The sequence below is a fragment of the Indicator indicator genome, chromosome 4, assembly GCF_027791375.1.
Source record: "Indicator indicator isolate 239-I01 chromosome 4, UM_Iind_1.1, whole genome shotgun sequence".
NCBI classification, from domain to species: domain Eukaryota; kingdom Metazoa; phylum Chordata; class Aves; order Piciformes; family Indicatoridae; genus Indicator; species Indicator indicator.
In genome coordinates, this window is record NC_072013.1 from 8,762,241 (window position 1) to 8,779,740 (window position 17,500).

General features: G+C 41.4%; 1 protein-coding gene across 1 annotated transcript in view; it reads left to right on the forward strand.

The window, feature by feature from the left end:
• Nucleotides 1-17,500, forward strand: part of LOC128981445 (uncharacterized) — a 56,317-nt gene that overhangs the window by 10,802 nt on the left and 28,015 nt on the right. The window contains exons 3-16 of the mRNA XM_054400233.1: nucleotides 103-175; nucleotides 3,130-3,266; nucleotides 3,723-3,854; nucleotides 4,978-5,018; nucleotides 6,166-6,208; nucleotides 6,875-6,932; nucleotides 7,386-7,552; nucleotides 7,671-7,757; nucleotides 8,882-8,919; nucleotides 11,112-11,259; nucleotides 12,297-12,433; nucleotides 13,333-13,555; nucleotides 15,144-15,258; nucleotides 16,970-17,107. Coding sequence (XP_054256208.1) covers nucleotides 103-175; nucleotides 3,130-3,266; nucleotides 3,723-3,854; nucleotides 4,978-5,018; nucleotides 6,166-6,208; nucleotides 6,875-6,932; nucleotides 7,386-7,552; nucleotides 7,671-7,757; nucleotides 8,882-8,919; nucleotides 11,112-11,259; nucleotides 12,297-12,433; nucleotides 13,333-13,555; nucleotides 15,144-15,258; nucleotides 16,970-17,107 — 1,537 coding nt within the window. The remainder of the gene's footprint in view (nucleotides 1-102; nucleotides 176-3,129; nucleotides 3,267-3,722; nucleotides 3,855-4,977; nucleotides 5,019-6,165; nucleotides 6,209-6,874; nucleotides 6,933-7,385; nucleotides 7,553-7,670; nucleotides 7,758-8,881; nucleotides 8,920-11,111; nucleotides 11,260-12,296; nucleotides 12,434-13,332; nucleotides 13,556-15,143; nucleotides 15,259-16,969; nucleotides 17,108-17,500) is intronic.

Genomic DNA, 17,500 nt, shown 5'->3' on the forward strand with positions numbered 1-17,500 from the left:
TCAGCTGTATTATTAAACTTGGTCAGTTTGTACATTTGATTTTTTTTTCCCACTGAAGACTTATTCATACCTTGTTTTTTTTTTGGTACCATTCTTCTCCAGATAGAATCCTCTCCCTGCTACTTACTGACTGTAAGGATCATTCGGATGAGAAATCTCCAGCGAGTGGATGCCTGTAAGTAGCCCCATTCTTAGTGGCGTCTTAGAGAACAGGCCCCAAATTTCCTTTTATAGTTTTATTGTCACCTTTCCCAAGTATATCTGAAATAACCCTGTGTTCATACAAGCTCATTGTTATAAGCCAGGTCAGTTCTTGCTGCTTGCTGCTGTTTCATTGAACACAGTTCCTGTGCCTTCTGATGGGTTTTAAGATTTGAATGTGGTTTTGGGGAGAAATGCTTTCTCCCAGAGAAAGGGGAGTTTCTGACACAGATGGATGAAAAAGATTGTGCCCTGTGTTTTCAAAAGCAAGCGGTGATTTTGCTGTTGGGTGGTAGAAGTTTTGCGAACCACACCTGGGAAGAGAAAGTCTTTTCACCGAGCCAATTTTGGTTTTGGACAGAAGAGAGAAACAGGAAAAAACTTTCTAAAATCATTACTGCCAGGTTAAGACCGTTATTAATTACCCTGAAATGACTCCAAAACCACACTGAATGCCTTGCCCCTTCTAGTGCCCACATAGCAGTCTTGAGTTGTGCAAGGACTTGAGTCACACAGCAGGAAAATGGTGGGAAGAGAATGAGCAGGAAAGGCAAATACTGCTGTTTACTTAAAGGACAAGGAAGGGAAATGGTGTCACCTTGCCATGTCTCTTGCTTCTCCTGTTTCACTGTCAGTGCCAACAGTCAGCACTATCATCTCTTGCAGAGTATGAGGCAGGGAAGATGCTCAAGGCCTGTGTTTACCATGCAGTACCATTTCCATCTTACCCTGTGGCTGTTCACATGTTTTTTCTGGAAGGTGTATCAGTAGACTTGCCTGTGTCACAGCTCTTAGTGAGGGATGTACTAACCATATCATTGGGCCATATCATGGGTCGCACTCTCTGCACCTGCACCTCCCTCCTGGTCCATGGCTGTGACACACATGTGGTGATGCAATAAACCAGAAAGGTTTCATAAAGGACTCCTCTCAGATCTCCTGCGTGTCAGGCAGCAAGGCAAAATCACAAACAAGTAGGTTGTAAAAAGAGATTGTGAAAGCAGAACTTAGGCAATATTTTGCATTAAATACAGAGCTGACTAGTTTGCCTGCATCTGCTTGTATAATTAAGGATAGTTTGATATGCTTTGTATCTCAAAGTACAGTTAAGATATAAAAATGACATCATCAGGACGGAGTACTTTGCCAGTCAAACAGCCAACAGTCATTTATCTCCAGTAATAAACCTGAAGTCATGCAGTAGTCATACAGAAATATTTATAAAACGTTCTAAAATCAGTATCATTACTTGTAGGATCTCCAAATATATTTGAATACCTATTTTTGCGGTTTCAAAATTCTTCAAAGCATTATTATTTGAAAAGAATTTCAGAAGGAAAAAAAAGAGAAAAAATAAAATAATAGAAAAGAAAAATAAAAGAACAAAGGAAAGAAAAAAGGAAAGAAAAGAGAAAAAAGAAAAAAGTAAAGTAAAAAAAGAAAAAGAAAAGAAAAAAGAAAAGAAAGAAGAAAATAAAAAAGAAAAGGAAGAAAGTCATTCAGAATCAAAAGCAACTGTAGAAAGGCAGCAACGAAGAGGGCAGATCTGAAACAACAGCTGCATCCAGAGGGAATAATAGTCTGCATGTCTTAAGAGTGGAGGGGAAATTATTGAGGAAGACATGGAAGCTGTCTCTGTAAAATGGAACAGGAGGGAGAAGGTGAATAGAAAGTTTAAAATTAATAAAAGGAGTAAACAAGTAAACTGTGGAGCTCATTGTCATGGAAATATATGGATCTGAAAATGCATTTGTCCAGAAAGAAATTATTTATGGAGCATAAATCTAGCAATGCAAACTCTGGTTTGGGAAATCCTTCTACTCTGGAAAAGGTGTAGAAGGACTATTTCCTGGCACTGAAATGATCAAGAATTTATTTTTTGTGTGTGAAAAAGCCTCATATTTTTCCTTCTGTCTCATCCTTGGAAAAACACTTCTCCAGATAAGACTTTCCTGAAATGTCCAGTCCAAGACAGACATGCTTCCTGGAAAAATACAGACTGAATGCTGGAATTTGGCAAGCAATGTGCAATTAGAAGTGGTGCCTTAAGACAGAAGGAAGGCAGTCTTCGGTCTAGTTCTTAAATAAACTCTGCTATAAATGAAATAAACAGAGGCAACTTCCCTTGAAAAAGGTGATGCTTCATTCCTCTTTCAGAGAGATACTGATGTACCAAATTAAGGCAAGTCTTTCAGAGTTCTGAAGTATTCTGCATAACCTTCATGAAGAAACATTGAATTCCTCCAGCACACAATATATTGCAGTTTTAGCTGTAGCCCTTTGAGATATGCTTTAATTTAGGTGCCTCTGAGAAAACAAATGCAATATCCTTCCCTAACTTTCTGCTAGTGCATATCTGGAGAGATACATGGTCCCTGTCTTCCTGAAGGTGCCAATTAGCTAAGATCCAATGTCTAATTCAATGAACTTCTGGAGGAACCCTCTGCCATCTCCTACAACAGGAGCAGTTCCACAGCTGCTCTCCTAAACTCTTACTGAAGTAATCATTGAAGGCAAGGCAGAGATGGAGACAGTTCTCAAAAAATGAAGGCAGCTCCCAGGTCCCTCTTATCAAACAGCAGCTGAGGGTTAATGTGTCTGTCTATGGACAAGTGAGCACAAGAAAACTTGTTGGTTGAGAAACTGAAGAAAGTGGTTGATAAGAAGGGGAAATTCTCACCCTCTTGTACACAACATCACTGTTGTCTGCAATTCACACAAAGAAGAACAGCAACCTCCATTTCTAGGTCATCTTACAGTGTGTATCTCTCTCAGAAGGATATCTTGAAAAGAGTGACATTATATCAGTCATTTCTCCTTTTAAATAACTCATACTTGCTGTTGGTACCATGCAATAACTCTTCTATTGTCATGCAGCACCACTGGCTTTGCCACATGAACAATTGTTTTGCCTTTTTCCCTACCCAGTAAGTGAGGCCGATTGCTACGTGACGCTGTGGCTGCCGACGGCCACATGCGAAAAGTCCCGCACTAAAACTGTGAGAAACTCCAACAATCCCGTGTGGAATGAAACCTTCTACTTCAGGATCCAGAGTAAGGTCAAGGTAAGGAACCAAAGTTATCTGCTTGAAGCAGCCTCAAGAATTTGTGTGTGTATAATCCTATCCCATGAACCGTTCCCATGACAAGGGAAGTTCAAGTCATTTAACAGTAGAGATGACAGAGTTCCCTTACCTGTTGGATGGTGGTGGTCAGGAGGGCCAGAAACTGAGCTCGGTATTGAAGTTTTAAGGAAATAAGAGGCTCAATGCAAGATGGATTCAGGATGTGGGAGTTAACTAAGCTGTTGTGTAGGTTTAGCCAATGTTTTACTCATGTCACAACAATTAAACTGAACTAGGAGGAATGAATATTCAATTAAGAGTGTATTTTTCCAAAGGGGATTGATACTTCATTCCTCCACTTTTTTTTCTTAAGCACATCCCCAAATCTTCTTCCCTAGAGCTGATGATATTCAGCCTATACAAGCTACTAACCCCCCTTCTCCCTTCTGTTTCCAGAATGTGCTGGAGCTGACAGTGTATGATGAGGATTTTGCTACTCCAGATGACCATCTCCTCTGTGCACTCTTTGATACAGCTAAACTGCCAATTGACAGAACAGTGATCCTGTATTTTAAGCCCAGCTCAGAGGTGAGAACAAAAAAATTAAAGCAACTAAGAAACCAGCAGAGAGTTAGGGAGCACTTCAGAAATCATGGGGTGAGCTTTCTGAAACTGTTGTGGATGACTTATTCCAGTAATGGTTACATGAATTGCCATTCAAAATATAAACACAAAAAAGTGGTAAAAAATCTGGATTGGAGAGCCTGAGTCCCTTTTCCCAGTATTTAGAGCATATGACTGAAGCAGCATGGTAGGCAGGGGAGGGATCTGACTGTGAGCTCTCTCTGAGTAGCACCAAGGCTGCACAGCTCTTGCAGGGTGAGCAATCTCCAAGTTTTTTCCCCATGCAATTCATAACCACTACTCCCTGCTCCCTTGAGGTTACCTACTTTTACCCTGAAAGCAAATCCAGAGTAGTCCCTGTGTGCATGCCAGCACTGTCCTCTGCAGTGATACCTCATCTAGGGCTGAGCCTGCTGACTTGTCTCTCAGAATTAGTGTGGTTTTAGAGTCCTGGATGACTGTTTCTCAGTTTCCCAACTATAAATTGGGGAGAAAAAAAGTCTTGATTCCCTTTCAGACATATAGATGAGATCAGTGAAATATCCCATGTGCAACTTCTTGCTGCCACAGGAAGATTGTTTCTGGCATGCAAACTAGGTCACTTACAACCATCTCGTGCACATCAACACTGCCTTACAGGGGGTTGCATAACTCTAACTCTGAATCACTTGATAATACCACTCTCTGGTTATTATGTTAAAGTGGTGGGTGGAAAGTATCTTTAACTTTCCAGCTAATAGCAAGGATGGTAAGTCATGGCAGGACAGTGCCAGGAATGGTTAGGGGGAAAAGGTAGAATTCAGAAGACAAAGCAAGTTGCAAATTGTCCTTCTGCAGCAGCTTCACACTAAGAGGTGAAAGTACAGGCTGTTATGATGGTACCTTGAAGAAGGAAGGAGGTGAGGAAGGAATCCTTAAACTCCCCAGTCGCAAATGTCGTTTCACACCTCCCAGTCTGAAATATTTATCCTAGGCTGTGACTGGTAACCAATTATTTCCATGCTGCATACCAGGGACCTAGGCTTTAGAAAAGGGAGAAAACATTATGTAGCTACTTCATTTAATCTTTTTTTGCTCTTGCTTTCAGTCCAAGGAGGAGCTAGAGGTCGAATTCAAATTGGAGGCTGCGTAAGTGATATGCAGATTATTTTTAAAATGCAAAAGTTATTAAATGCTAAACCAAAGAAATAGCATTAGAACTCGCACTTTGTGGGATTTATGTAAAACAAACAAAAAAACAAAACAAACAAATAAACAAACAACTCCCCCCCCCCCCAAACTGCCAGACGACTTCCCCTACATTATTACTGCAGTCTCAGATGCTCAGCTGATCCCTGAAGTCATCTTGTTCAGTAGATTAGTTGCTTTCAAAAACTCGCTTCCCAGCATTGTCTCTTCTACCCACAATGTTGGATTTGTCTTCCTGGGAACATGTCAGAAGACCTTCTGAGTGTGTGTCCATGAGCTTCTGCGTGCATGCATGCCTATTAATCTGTTTCATCGTGTGCACTAGACACATTTCTAATGCTGAGCCATCCTGGTTAGGATGGCTGGTAGGTTTCCAGTGCACATCTAACTTGTTCAATCTTCCCTTGCAGCACGGTTTTGGTTACAGTAATTCTGTTTCCTTTCTGACCAGCACAATGAAAGTTTGTTGGAAGTTCTAGCACAGGTCAGCCTGCCATCCAATATTTTTGTCTCTGTGTTGCCATATGGCACAACAGAAATAAGATGACCAGCATAAGGTCAGCTTTCATACTAGTGGGGAGCCAAGACCAGAATTCAAGTAATTCTGCAACATCTAAGTTCAACTGAACGATCTAGAAATCTTTTTTTTTTTTTTTTGCCTCCCTCCCCCCCCCCCACTGAATGGTACCCATTGTTCTGTGCCCCTTTGATTGTATTTGCATAGCAGCAAATACACAGAACTGGGCTTCCCAACAGGTATATACTGGTGTATTAGCATTTTACTACTGGAGTACATGTACTTTAGGTGTTATAGTAAGGGGAGGAATATGACTGCCTAACCTTATCTTAGGTGCATTGCATCAAAAATAAGTAAATATGATGCACACCTCTCAGGTCTGGTACAGAGGCCAGTCCCCTCAGAGCAATGCTCAAGCCAAGTAAGCAAGGAAATGGGCTTGTTACATACCTGCTGGAGTCCCTCTGGCCATCATTCTTCTAAATGGGGAGAAAGGACAATAGCCTGGGCAAGGATGAGTGCCATACATTTAATTTTAAAAATCCATGTTGTTTTATTTTTGTTTTCCAGTTCTGGTCCTCATGAATCCATTGCTACCAATGGAGTCCTGGTGGTATGTGTCCTTTCCCCCAAACTTTTCTCTGTTTCATTAATATAAAGGGTAAAGGAGAGTGGGAGTTATAAAAGCCAGTAGACCTGTTCTTTCTCTTTCTTCTCTCTTTTCTATCAAGATACTTTTAGAATGGGATATTTTATTGCCATACTCATTGGTGATATCCCACTCTTTCCCATTTTCCCTATATTCTGACACACCACACACAGAGAGCTTTTGTCTGGTACTCCTTCAAATGATGTATTGCTCTTTATCAAAGCATGGTATTAAAAGCCACTTGCTGATAATCCTCCCCCATGAGATGAGCCATGGTTGGTGGGTAAGCTCAGCACTACGTATTTACATATCATAATTACATTATGTGACAGAAGAGTCAGTGCCATAAAGAAACTCCTTTGGAAATACTCCTGATTTTCTTCCTTTATTTATAGCTTTTTCTTGCTATGCCCAATTGTATGCCCTTGTCACTGGAGAGTCCTCTACAACTTCCTCCAATGCTTTTCCTGTTCCTTAGTCAGTGGCTTACTGCATAAAAGCCCAGAATGCCAGGGAATTAGGCACTTCAGGGAACTAGACATGTCCAAAACTGGGTGATTCGTAGTTCCCCGTAATGAGGTTGGGATGTGACAAACTTTCTGATGGGTTCTTATTCTCTGTCTTTTACAGTGCCGTGAACTTTGCTGCTTGGAAGTTGAAGTGGAAGAGAAGAAGCAGCAAAAATCAAGTAAGGTTATTGCTTTGTTATCTGTTTAGTAATAAGTGCAACCTTACTGATGAGAGGATGCCCCTTTCATATAGTGTGTTAGTGGAATAAACAGTATTTACAGTATTCAGTGCAGTTAACATCTGGTTAACAAATTAGGTTGCTATAGACTTCAATGATTGTGTCTCACACTCTAGATATATGTGAATAAAGTCTAATAGACCTGTATTAAAGTTGAAACTCCAGTTCTGTGTAACAGTGAGCACATTCAGAGTCCCCTTACTATGAAAACTGCACCCACTTTGCTCCTTTCCCATTGCTGCCAGTGCTCCCTTCAGAGTGCCTTCTACCAGACAAACCTGTGGTCTAAACTCTACAGCTCTGTTACCTGCACCCCACCTTTAATCAAGCCACCACAATTTTCAGGTTAAATCGTGGTGACGTTTCTCACAATGTTTGTTTTGGTTTCTTTAGAGAAAGAGCTTTCCCTCACTGTGAAGGGCTCCTTTGAGGGGACTCAGGATATCACGCTGGGCCCCAATGGAGTGGCTAGCCCAGCAGGTCCCACCAAGTTCCACTATATTAAGTACGCAGAGCCAACGCTGGATGTCATGCTGCCGAAGAAGAGGCGCTATCACCCTGTACGTTGGAAGTGGCCTCCATGATGAACTGACCATGAGTGCCCCTTTAGAAAGTGGGAGGAGAGGGAAGAGGGCAAACCCATTACTGATTTTTCTCCAAATCATGTTCTTTTCCCAGTGGTCCTGTAAGTACAGTACAGAGACGGGTTCCCCAGTTGTGATGCTGAATTCGCTGCCCATGGGAAGGAAAACAACCATTGCAGAGGTGAGCATCCCTTCCACCTGTTACAAATAAAAGGTCATTCAAGTGGAAAGTATTCTCCATAGTATTGCCCCAGGGGTATGCTAGGAGCTTCAGAAGTATTCTGATTTTTTTCCTCAGACCTTGAACAAACAGCAACTTTGTTTCTCTACAGAAGCGAGTTGCCTTGTGTTAGTTGCCATTATGTGCCGGTAATGCACACAGAGACTAACAAGGATGTCAGAAAAGGTGGTTCCTTCAGTACATCTCTCCCTGTTTACCCAAAGCACTGACCCCTCCTTTGCTTGGGGTCCAAACTGAATGTTGCTCCTTGGATGCAAGCTAGGAAAAAGTAAATAAAGTAGCCCTTAGTAAACCATGTATTTCAAAGGACAATGTATGAAAATATGTTGAAAACATTAGACATAACACATGGATTTTGAAGAACATAATGTGAATATTGCTTGAAGTAGGTGTATGAGCTGTATAATATTGAATCAAGTTAACAGAAGAAAAAGATTCTTACTATAAAAAGCCTGTTTCTGCTAAGAAACATCTTCAGATGTCCAGATTATTAAGGACAATCTTGTTCAAATATTAGTTATGTTGAGAAGAAAGAGGAGAACATGAGATTTCAGGGCCATAAAAACATCCTTTCAGAACAGAGGACTTTTTGCAGTTAATATGAAGGTTGCAATAATAATTTAAAGACAGGATGAAGTCCTGGCAGAAGCAAACATAGACTCACAGCCTTTTCACTGTGAGACTGTGGCCAGGATGTCAAAGATCTGCTGTGTGTTAGAGCATAAAGAACGGGAAACATCCAGAAAGTGGTTATTTCAGGATGCTGCAGAAAGCTTATGACTAACACAGGAAATGAAACCTGCTGCATGAGTCTCAAGAACCTCCCTTCCCAAGATTGTTAATGGTTTCTGCAGCCTGGAAGCATTTGGGATATGTGCATAGGGATGTTCCACTAAGGATAAATGAATGCTTTTGGAAATACACGCCAAGATCTCAGATATTTAACTTTGCAATTGTCAGGCCGTGCTGGGGTTTAAATCAAGCTTTGGCAGCAAGACAGAAAAGGAAAATAAGAAAATTTAAACTGAGAAAAAAAAGTTATAGTATACATTCTTGTTTTCCAGGAGAAAAGATTTGACTTGAATGTGACAGCACAAAGCTGGTAAGAGATCTCCTTCTGTTCTTAAAGACCTAGGTTATTGATTTTGATATTGTTTAAGCCACATGGAACTGACACAAGCAGGCATATTCAGTCTGAAAATTAGAATGTTTTTAATATAACATGAAATGCATGTACAGTGTATTATGCATCATTAACCTTCAGAAGACTCAGCTTTAATCAAGAAATAAACATAAATGTCTATTTATTTCAGCATGATCCCTTCCATCATGATCACAGAATATAATTTTTGACCTATGTCAGTTCTGAAATTCACAAAAAGAACAGAGCTGACTAAAACCCTTGAATAGACAGGATTAAACATTAGAGTTGATCAGAAACTGTGAACATTTATATTTTTCTTAACTCTCAGTGTTCAGCAGAGATAACCCTTGAATTCTGTTAAACACAATTATACTGCACATTGAGTAGAAATTAAGGTAGACAGTGTGGCTAGTGATTCAGTATCTACAGAGGTGCTTATTAATACTCATCACTAGACATTAAGCTGTTTTGTGTTATCCATATCTATACATAACACACAGAACTGGGGGAACTGTGTCTGTGTGTGTCTGGTAAGGAAATAAAAAACAACTTAATTCTGAATTCAAACAAAGTTTTCTATCATTCATTTTATAAAGGCAAGTAATCAGTGAAAATAGGAAACCAGCATTATTCCAGGACAGGAAAAACTGTTCCCACTTACAAATTTTGGTTTCAGAGAACTTTAAAAGCAGTTTGTTGTATTTTTATTTAGAGTAGAAATTGGCTTTTGCAGCTCCACCTAACTCAATTCCTCTTGTGTGTCTTCATTTACAAATACAGCTGTAATCATTTGGCCGATTTTATCCAAATCTGATGACAGAGAAGTCTCACAAATAAATTTAATTACCAGTTTCATTGAAATTATTGACTCAGTAGAATAGAGAGGTTCTGCCACTGAAAGATAAAGCAAAACCCTGCCATTTTGCAATGCCTGGCAGGGCTAGCTGGCCAGCCAAGGAGTTCATGGGTAGCTCTGGCCAGAAGACATGATGCCAGATATCTTGCTTCTTGATATCTTGTAGGCACAGGGCAGGAAAAGACAGGAGAGAGGTTACTGAGCGGAGAAACACAAATGCCCAGGGAAATATGCTACAACACTGGAGTTTTAAGGACTGACTTACTACTTTTCAAAATTGTACAAATGAAATCTTCCTTTGAGGAATATTATGCTTTACGATTCTGCGGTCAAGGCTGACATGAAATACAACCACCAGCGTTGATGTGGAGACAGCCTGTGCGGTGTGCGGGCAGATCAGAGCAGTGGGGTGAAATCCTGCCCAGCTAAACTGAGTGATCCGTCTTCTTCCATCCGAGGGATGGATGTCTCCGGCGCCATTCCTCCAGTTAAGAGGGTCGTAGAGCCAAGCGTGCCTGTCAGGAGGGTGGATGGGTTCCTCCCCAGGAGATGCACGCCACTAGAGGGAGGTGCGCTCCCACTCCTAGTCCTCCAAACGAATCTTTTCCCTCGTGCTGGAAAGACCGTTTGAAAATTGGGTTTTATTTTGGATTTAGAATGAGGAAAAAAGAAATCCCGTGAAACGGGAACCAATATACTCACTTTTAATCGTTCAGAGGAATTTTCTGAACTTGCGATTCTTTTAGTTTTAGAATATTCATTTAAATCTTTTGTTCCTTTGTAAATGCTGTGCATTTTTTTCTTCATCAATTAGTAACAGAAATGTAGGATATCCTGAACTGGAATGGACCCACAAGGATCATGAGGATCTTCAAGTGCAGCTCCTGACTCCATAGACAGCAACCTAACAGTTAAACCAGATACCTGAGAGTCATCCAAATATGTCTTGAACAGTAAAGAGTTTGGGCCCATGACCGTTTCCCTGGGGAGCTTGTTCCAGTGTCTGACCTCCCTTACAGTGAAGAGCTCTTTCCCAGTATCTGAAACTTCCCTGACACAGCTTTAAGCCTTCCCCTTGCCTCCCATCACCAGACACCAGGGGTATAATAGCACTGGTTAAGTTTACTAATTTCAGGAAGTTCTCTTGCTTTTAAAAATAGAATGTTCTCTCATGCTCCTGTCACATTGCATCACCTTATCTGAAGGGAAAGGTGCTGTAGACTATCTTTAACTGAAGCTCTAATATTGATATGGGTGTGTTGATATGTAAAATATGTGCTTGTTTTCATCTTAGTAATTGCTCATGCCAACGAGACCTGGACATGCGCTTTGGGTTTGACTTATGTTCCGAGGAGATGAATTTCCTGGGGAAAAGAAGGAAATACGTAGCAAGTGCCCTGAAAAATGTTTTTCACCTACAACAGGATCTGCAGGATTTTGAAGTACGTGTGAGTTGGCGGGGGTTGAACTTGAATTTCTCGTGCCTTCATGTACTCTCCCAGATGACTGGTCAACAAAATGGGCCCCATGCTTCTTGTATGAGTACCAGCTCAGAGTCCATGTCTCTTATGTACATTTGCTTCTGCTGCCAAGGTTTGTTATTGCAAGAAACACCAGTGGCAGTAATTGCATCCTTCATGACAGTCAATTTGGAATTTATCACATTTGAGATGTTATTGCAAGAAACACCAGTGGCAGTAATTGCATCCTTCATGACAGTCAATTTGGAATTTATCACATTTATCATTTAACACATTATAGCATCCTGTGCTATAACTGCTTTGGTTCAGAAATACTGTGTGCCTATTAAATATATTAGCAAACATTTCTTCCCTTGTTCAAATTTTGTAACTTTATGAAAGTTTAGGATAAATGTCTCTGAGTGCTTCTTGTAATAACTTCCCCTCCTTGCAATTTTAAAATTACTTAAAATAAGTACAATTTAATTGTATATTAGTGTTAATTATTAGTAACATGCTTTATACATTAATATTTCTCATTAGTATTATTATATATTAAAAACCCCAACTTATTTTAAAGTCACTTCATGATACTGAAGAATAACATCATTAATGAGGGTAACTTAAGAACACTGGTGTGAGCTGAGTGTTTTTCTTCATGGGGATGGCACATGGATTTACATACAGTATTAGCAGATGTGTGAAATAAGGAAAAAGTGGCAAAGCAGTGAGAAATGTAGAGAAAAAACATCATTGTCTCCAAGAAGGGTTTCTTCTTGTTCATCCATGTCTCAGTTTCTCTTAGAGATGGGCAAGAACTCAGGTTCATCTCTGAACCCATGTTTATCCAAAAGGAAACAGAAGTAGCAGTCATGGCTTGGTTTTGGAGCCTTTCCTTCCAAAAAGGGACCTGGACTCTGAGACCACGATCTGGGTGTTGTAGCTCAACCCCATTGCTCTCTGGGGTGCAATGTTGAGTACTGTTGGTGTGAATGTCCCACCCTGCTTTGCCCCAACAGGTCCCCGTTGTGGCTATCATCACAACAGGAGGAGGACTGAAGTCAATGACAGGACTATATGGCAGCCTCAAGGGACTCAAGAAACTAAACCTTCTGGACTGCATAACATACATCAGTGGGCTGTCTGGCACCACGTGGTAAGCCATCTTGTGCAGGAGGCTTGTCTGCTCCTTTTGAGGGTGATGCTCCTGCAGAGAGGAGCTTCTGAAAGCAGTCAAGGTCAGGAGATTACCTTCAACAGGAGAAATAAACTGTCTCAGCAACAGGACATCAAATATTAGCTTGATCTGGTGTGTCCACATTTGCAGCAGTTTGATATGTGTAGGATAATTACACTTGTCAAAATGAGTTCTAAGTGGTTACTGGATGTAAATGTGGATGCCCATAGCATCATCATTCCTTCTTTCTCCATGGATGTCCTAGTTGTTTTGCTTCCCAGTAACTTCTGAGGCTGGCTCTGCTTTCTAACTGGTCACACAGAGAAAAGTGCAGAACAATGCACACTTACTCCTGCACCCTGTCAGTTTGGGAAAGGACTGAATTTCTCTGGGCAGTGTTTATTCCCTGCTTACAGGACCTACAACTACCCAGCACTGATGTAAGGAAGGTTGGTAAAATAGAGGATGGCATTAAAAGAAAGTGCAGTAAGATTAACACTAACTGATACAAAGCCAAGAGACAGCAGCTGGTGTGAACTGATTCATAGTTCTACAAAACAAGCAAGGAAAATTTATTATAATTTTCTGCCTAATTTGTGCTTCATAAATATACCTCTGTTCACACCTGGAAATTTTATCCCTTAAGCTGCTGCCAGTTCTGCTGTTTTGGATTTCTTTAAAGTCAAGAACATTAAAAAAGTACCTTGTCCTTCAGGGCCATCTTTGGAACACTCATAGAAACTCTGGAGTGCTTGTTCTGCTGGCTGGCAGAGCAAAACCAGAGTATGTAAGAACAGAAGTGAATCTAAGGCATAGCATTTAAAGTGGCTTTTTGCTCCTTTTGACATTTTTTTTCCTGTCTATATTATCTTTCTCAGGACTATGGCAAATTTATACAGAGATGCCTACTGGTCACAGAAGGATCTAGACACTCATATTGGTGAAGCCCAGAAACAAGCAACCAAATGCAAGATGAGCTGTTTCTCTATGGATCGCATGAAGTACTACAACAAGCAGCTCTGTCAGCGGAAAGAAGAGGGATACAGGACATCATTTATAGATCTCTGGGGGCTCATGATTGAGTACTTACTAAATGATGGGGTATGATGTATATTCTGTTTCTTAGAGTGCAATGTATTTTCCTCTTAGTGAATAGAGAGGAAACTAGCCCATAGTTCCAGAGAACTTACCTCAAAATAGGCTGGACTTCTCCATGTTAACAAACTCTTAGTTTTTCACATTTTCTTCAACAGTCTGCCTAGGAGGGGCATGCTATACCTTAACCTATAAGGTTATGGATGCAGCCATCTGAACTCTGGATGTTATTTAAATAGAAGTAGAGGTCATCTTGGGTAGTCTACCTAAAATGCTGATTATGCACGCAAAGAGAGTTCAAGACGCAAAGCAGAGTAATCTCCACAGTGTGAGAACAATCCAAAACAAGCATGAAACAGCTAGAATGTTTGCATCCACTGGCAGGTAACCTGATCTGCAAGTACGCTGGAGGCAAATGCATGTTTGAATTTTGCTGGGAAGGACTGCTCAGATAGTAGCTGGCTTAAGTTATGTATATTTTTACAAGTAATAACAAATTTGCTTTTTTTTTTTTTTTTTGAACTGGCTTCTGTCTTTACGATACAGCAGTCCACTCCTCCTTCTCTCCAGCTGGACCACAGTTCAAGGATGCGTGCTTTGACACTTGGGAAGTGGGCAGGGATGAATGGTAGAGGATTGAACAGAAGTGTCCTTCAGTGTGGGTAGAAATGCTGCAGGCATTTGGGTTTAGTTATTTATTTTATATTATATATATAGTCTTATATCTGTGTAAATAAAAAATAAACACATGAGGGAGAAATACTGTATATTAAACCAAGATATAAGATGAACAACTACCTTTCTTTTAACCTTAGCTGGATGAGGTCCTCCTCACAATCTAGCCAAGCATCTTTCCCTTTGTGCAGTGCTTTCTATTACTATCTAATGATTGAGCTCTCTCTAATCCACAAGAACTACCTGCCCTGGAGCAGCTCATAAGATTTTGTTTTCTTACAGATGTCTTCAATGAGAATATCCTTTTCCAGAAAAGAAGCTGTGTGGGATGCAAATATTTTGCTGCCAAATTCCAGTTCCCTTGTTTGGCCGGACTGTGATAGCTGTCATGTACTAACAAAAGAAACTCAATGCCAACGGGCTCAAGGGCTTCCTGCCATGATTCTTTTGGTAGATGCCCCGTCCTGGAAGCATTAAAGGGCAGACTGGATAGGGCTCTGAGCAACTTGATCTAGTTAAAGATGTCCCTGCCCATGGCAGAAGGGTTGAACTAGATGACCTTTAAACGTCCCTTCCAACACAAACTATTCTGTGATTCAGCCCCAGGAGAGCAAGGATTGGTCACGACACTACTTATCCTAAGAGGTAGCTTACTTCACCTGCTTGCCAGGGCAGTACTTTCCAGTATGTAGAAGTAATTTTCCCCTCTTCTTGTCTTTATGTGCACAAACTCTGGCCAGACCCTGGGAGACTGCTCTGTCACCAGCTGGGGGGTGTCTGCAGTGCTCTCTGCAATGGAGCCGCCATGACACCACCTGCATTTTGGTGGAGCCTTCTGGCTCCTCTAGCACTGCGGTCATCAAAGTCACCATGTCCCATTTCCATCTGTTCTCACATAACTGTTTTTCTTCAAAACCAGAAAGACTCCCACAAGCTTTCAGACCAGCAAGAAGCACTGTGCGACGGCCAGAACCCACTGCCCGTCTACGTATCGGTCAGCGTCCGGGACAAATATAGCACCGACGATTTCAAAGGTAAGGATGAGGTTTCAGATCCTGTAGGGCTAAAAAAGCTTTTGGAAATCAGCATTTCAGTGTCTAGACAGATGCAGACAAAATCCTGCCAGAAAGGCCATTTTTGAAATATTATCTGATCCATCTAGAAGTATTGGAATTGCCTGAGAATGAAATATCGTTCAATCTATCAATGCCCAGTTTTATTTTCAATATGAAGAAACACCATGTAGTTCCAATAAAGCTTGGGACAGCATCCAGTCTACTCTCAGCTGAATCTTTGCTTTGCTCATTGTTTTGGTTATTCTTTTCAACAAGGAGAAACAGCTGGAGGAGGCAGAGAAGAAATTCAGACAAATTGTTTAATGATTGAGGTGAAAAAAGGAACCAATTCTGAATGAAAAGGAGATTATGATCCATGACCTTTCTGTCTCAATCCTTACTCACACTTCAGTTACATCAGAGAATTGCATGTATTTGAGGAAGTCAAGGACCTGGAGAGTTGGGTGGAGGGGAACCTACTGAAGTTCATCTAGGGCAAGTGTAGGGTTTTGCAACTAGGAAAGAATAACCTCATGTGCCAGCACAGGTTATGAGTTGACTTACTGGAAAACAGGTCTGTGGGGAAGGATCTGGGAGTTGTGGTGGACAAGCTCACCTTGAGCCAGTAATGTGCCCTTGTGGCCAAAAAGGACATGGGGTACATTAAGAAGAGTGTGTCCAGCAGGTCAAGGGAGATTGTCTTCCCCCTCTGTTTTGTCCTGATGAGGCCACATCGTGAGTATCGTGTCCAGTTCTGGGATCATCACTTCAAGACAGACAAAGAACTACTGGAAGGAGTCCAGTGGGGGCTATAAAGATGCTGAAAGCACTGGAGCATCTCTTGTATGAGAAAAGGTTGAGAGGCCTGAGGCTGCCCAAGAGAAGACTGAGAGGGGATCTTATCAATGCTTTAGATATCAATAGGTTTCAATATCTAAAGGGCAGGTGTCAAGAGAATGGAGACAGAATCTTTTCAGTGGTGCCTAATGACAGGATAAGGGACAGTGGGCACAAACTGGAACACAGGAGGTTCCATCTAAACATGAGGAGGAACTTCTTTATGTTGAGGGTGGTGGAGCACTGGAAAAGGCTGTCCAGAGAGGCTGTCAAGTCTCCTTCTCTGGAAACTTTCAAAACTCACCTGGACATGTTCCTGTGCAACCTGCTTTAGCAGTGGGGTTGGACTAGATATCTCCAGAGGTCCCTTACACCCCCTGCCATTCTGTGATTCTGTGACTAGTTCTGACTTCCTTAGTACCACATATAAAGAGCCTAATTTGCCTCTTACAAAAACCTCATGTCTGAAGAACCGAGTACATAACTGTATTATTCAGGGGGAGTTAAATTAGCTGTATTGATAACACTGGAAGTACCTTCACCTAGATACAGCATATGCAGGGACAGAGTGAAACCTCATGCACAGTGGAGAACCCTGGACTGGTGCATGCCCATAGGGTGTGTAAGAACTGGGGCCTTACCATGCTCCTGGCCACTGCCTTGTGCAGATGTAGTACCATTACGAGTGGCATAACTGCTCCTGCAGCCCCACCCTGACAGCATCTGAGCTCAGCTGCCTGAGCAAGGCTTTGCAAAGGCAGCATAGCAAACAGAAGTCAGACCAACCTATGCCTATTCTCTCTCCACACCTGGCTGAGAGCCCTCTGAGTGTCCTGTTGTGGCTGTGTTGCAGAGTGGGTGGAGTTCACCCCCTTCGAGGTGGGACTGCTGAAGTACGGTGTGTTCATCCGCACAGAGAACTTTGGAAGTGAGTTCTTCATGGGTCGCTTGTTAAAAAAGCTCCCTGAATCCCGGATCTGCTACCTTCAAGGTGATGTATCCAGTTGTTCTGGTGCTTTGGAAGGGTGCAACACTGTTAACCAGAGGGTAGATGTTTCTGATGTAACATACTGAATGCTGCTGTGATACCACCTGCCAGAAAATAAGGGGGGGGTGGGGTGGTATATTGTCCAAAAGAATACAGAAAAAATCCTGCATATTTTCCCAGTTTCTTGTCACTATCTTGGTGTGCCCAAATCTGTTTTAACATAGTGTGTTGTAGATGGAACAGATAAAGCTCCCTAATTTTTTCATTGTAAGAATAGCTCCCACTTCTTCGGTTATTCTTCTGATTCCTCTTTGAATGCACTCCATCTTACGAAAACTTTGTAAGAGCAGGAAACCTGCAGCTGTATTGTGTGTAAAGTAATAATATCCCTTTGCT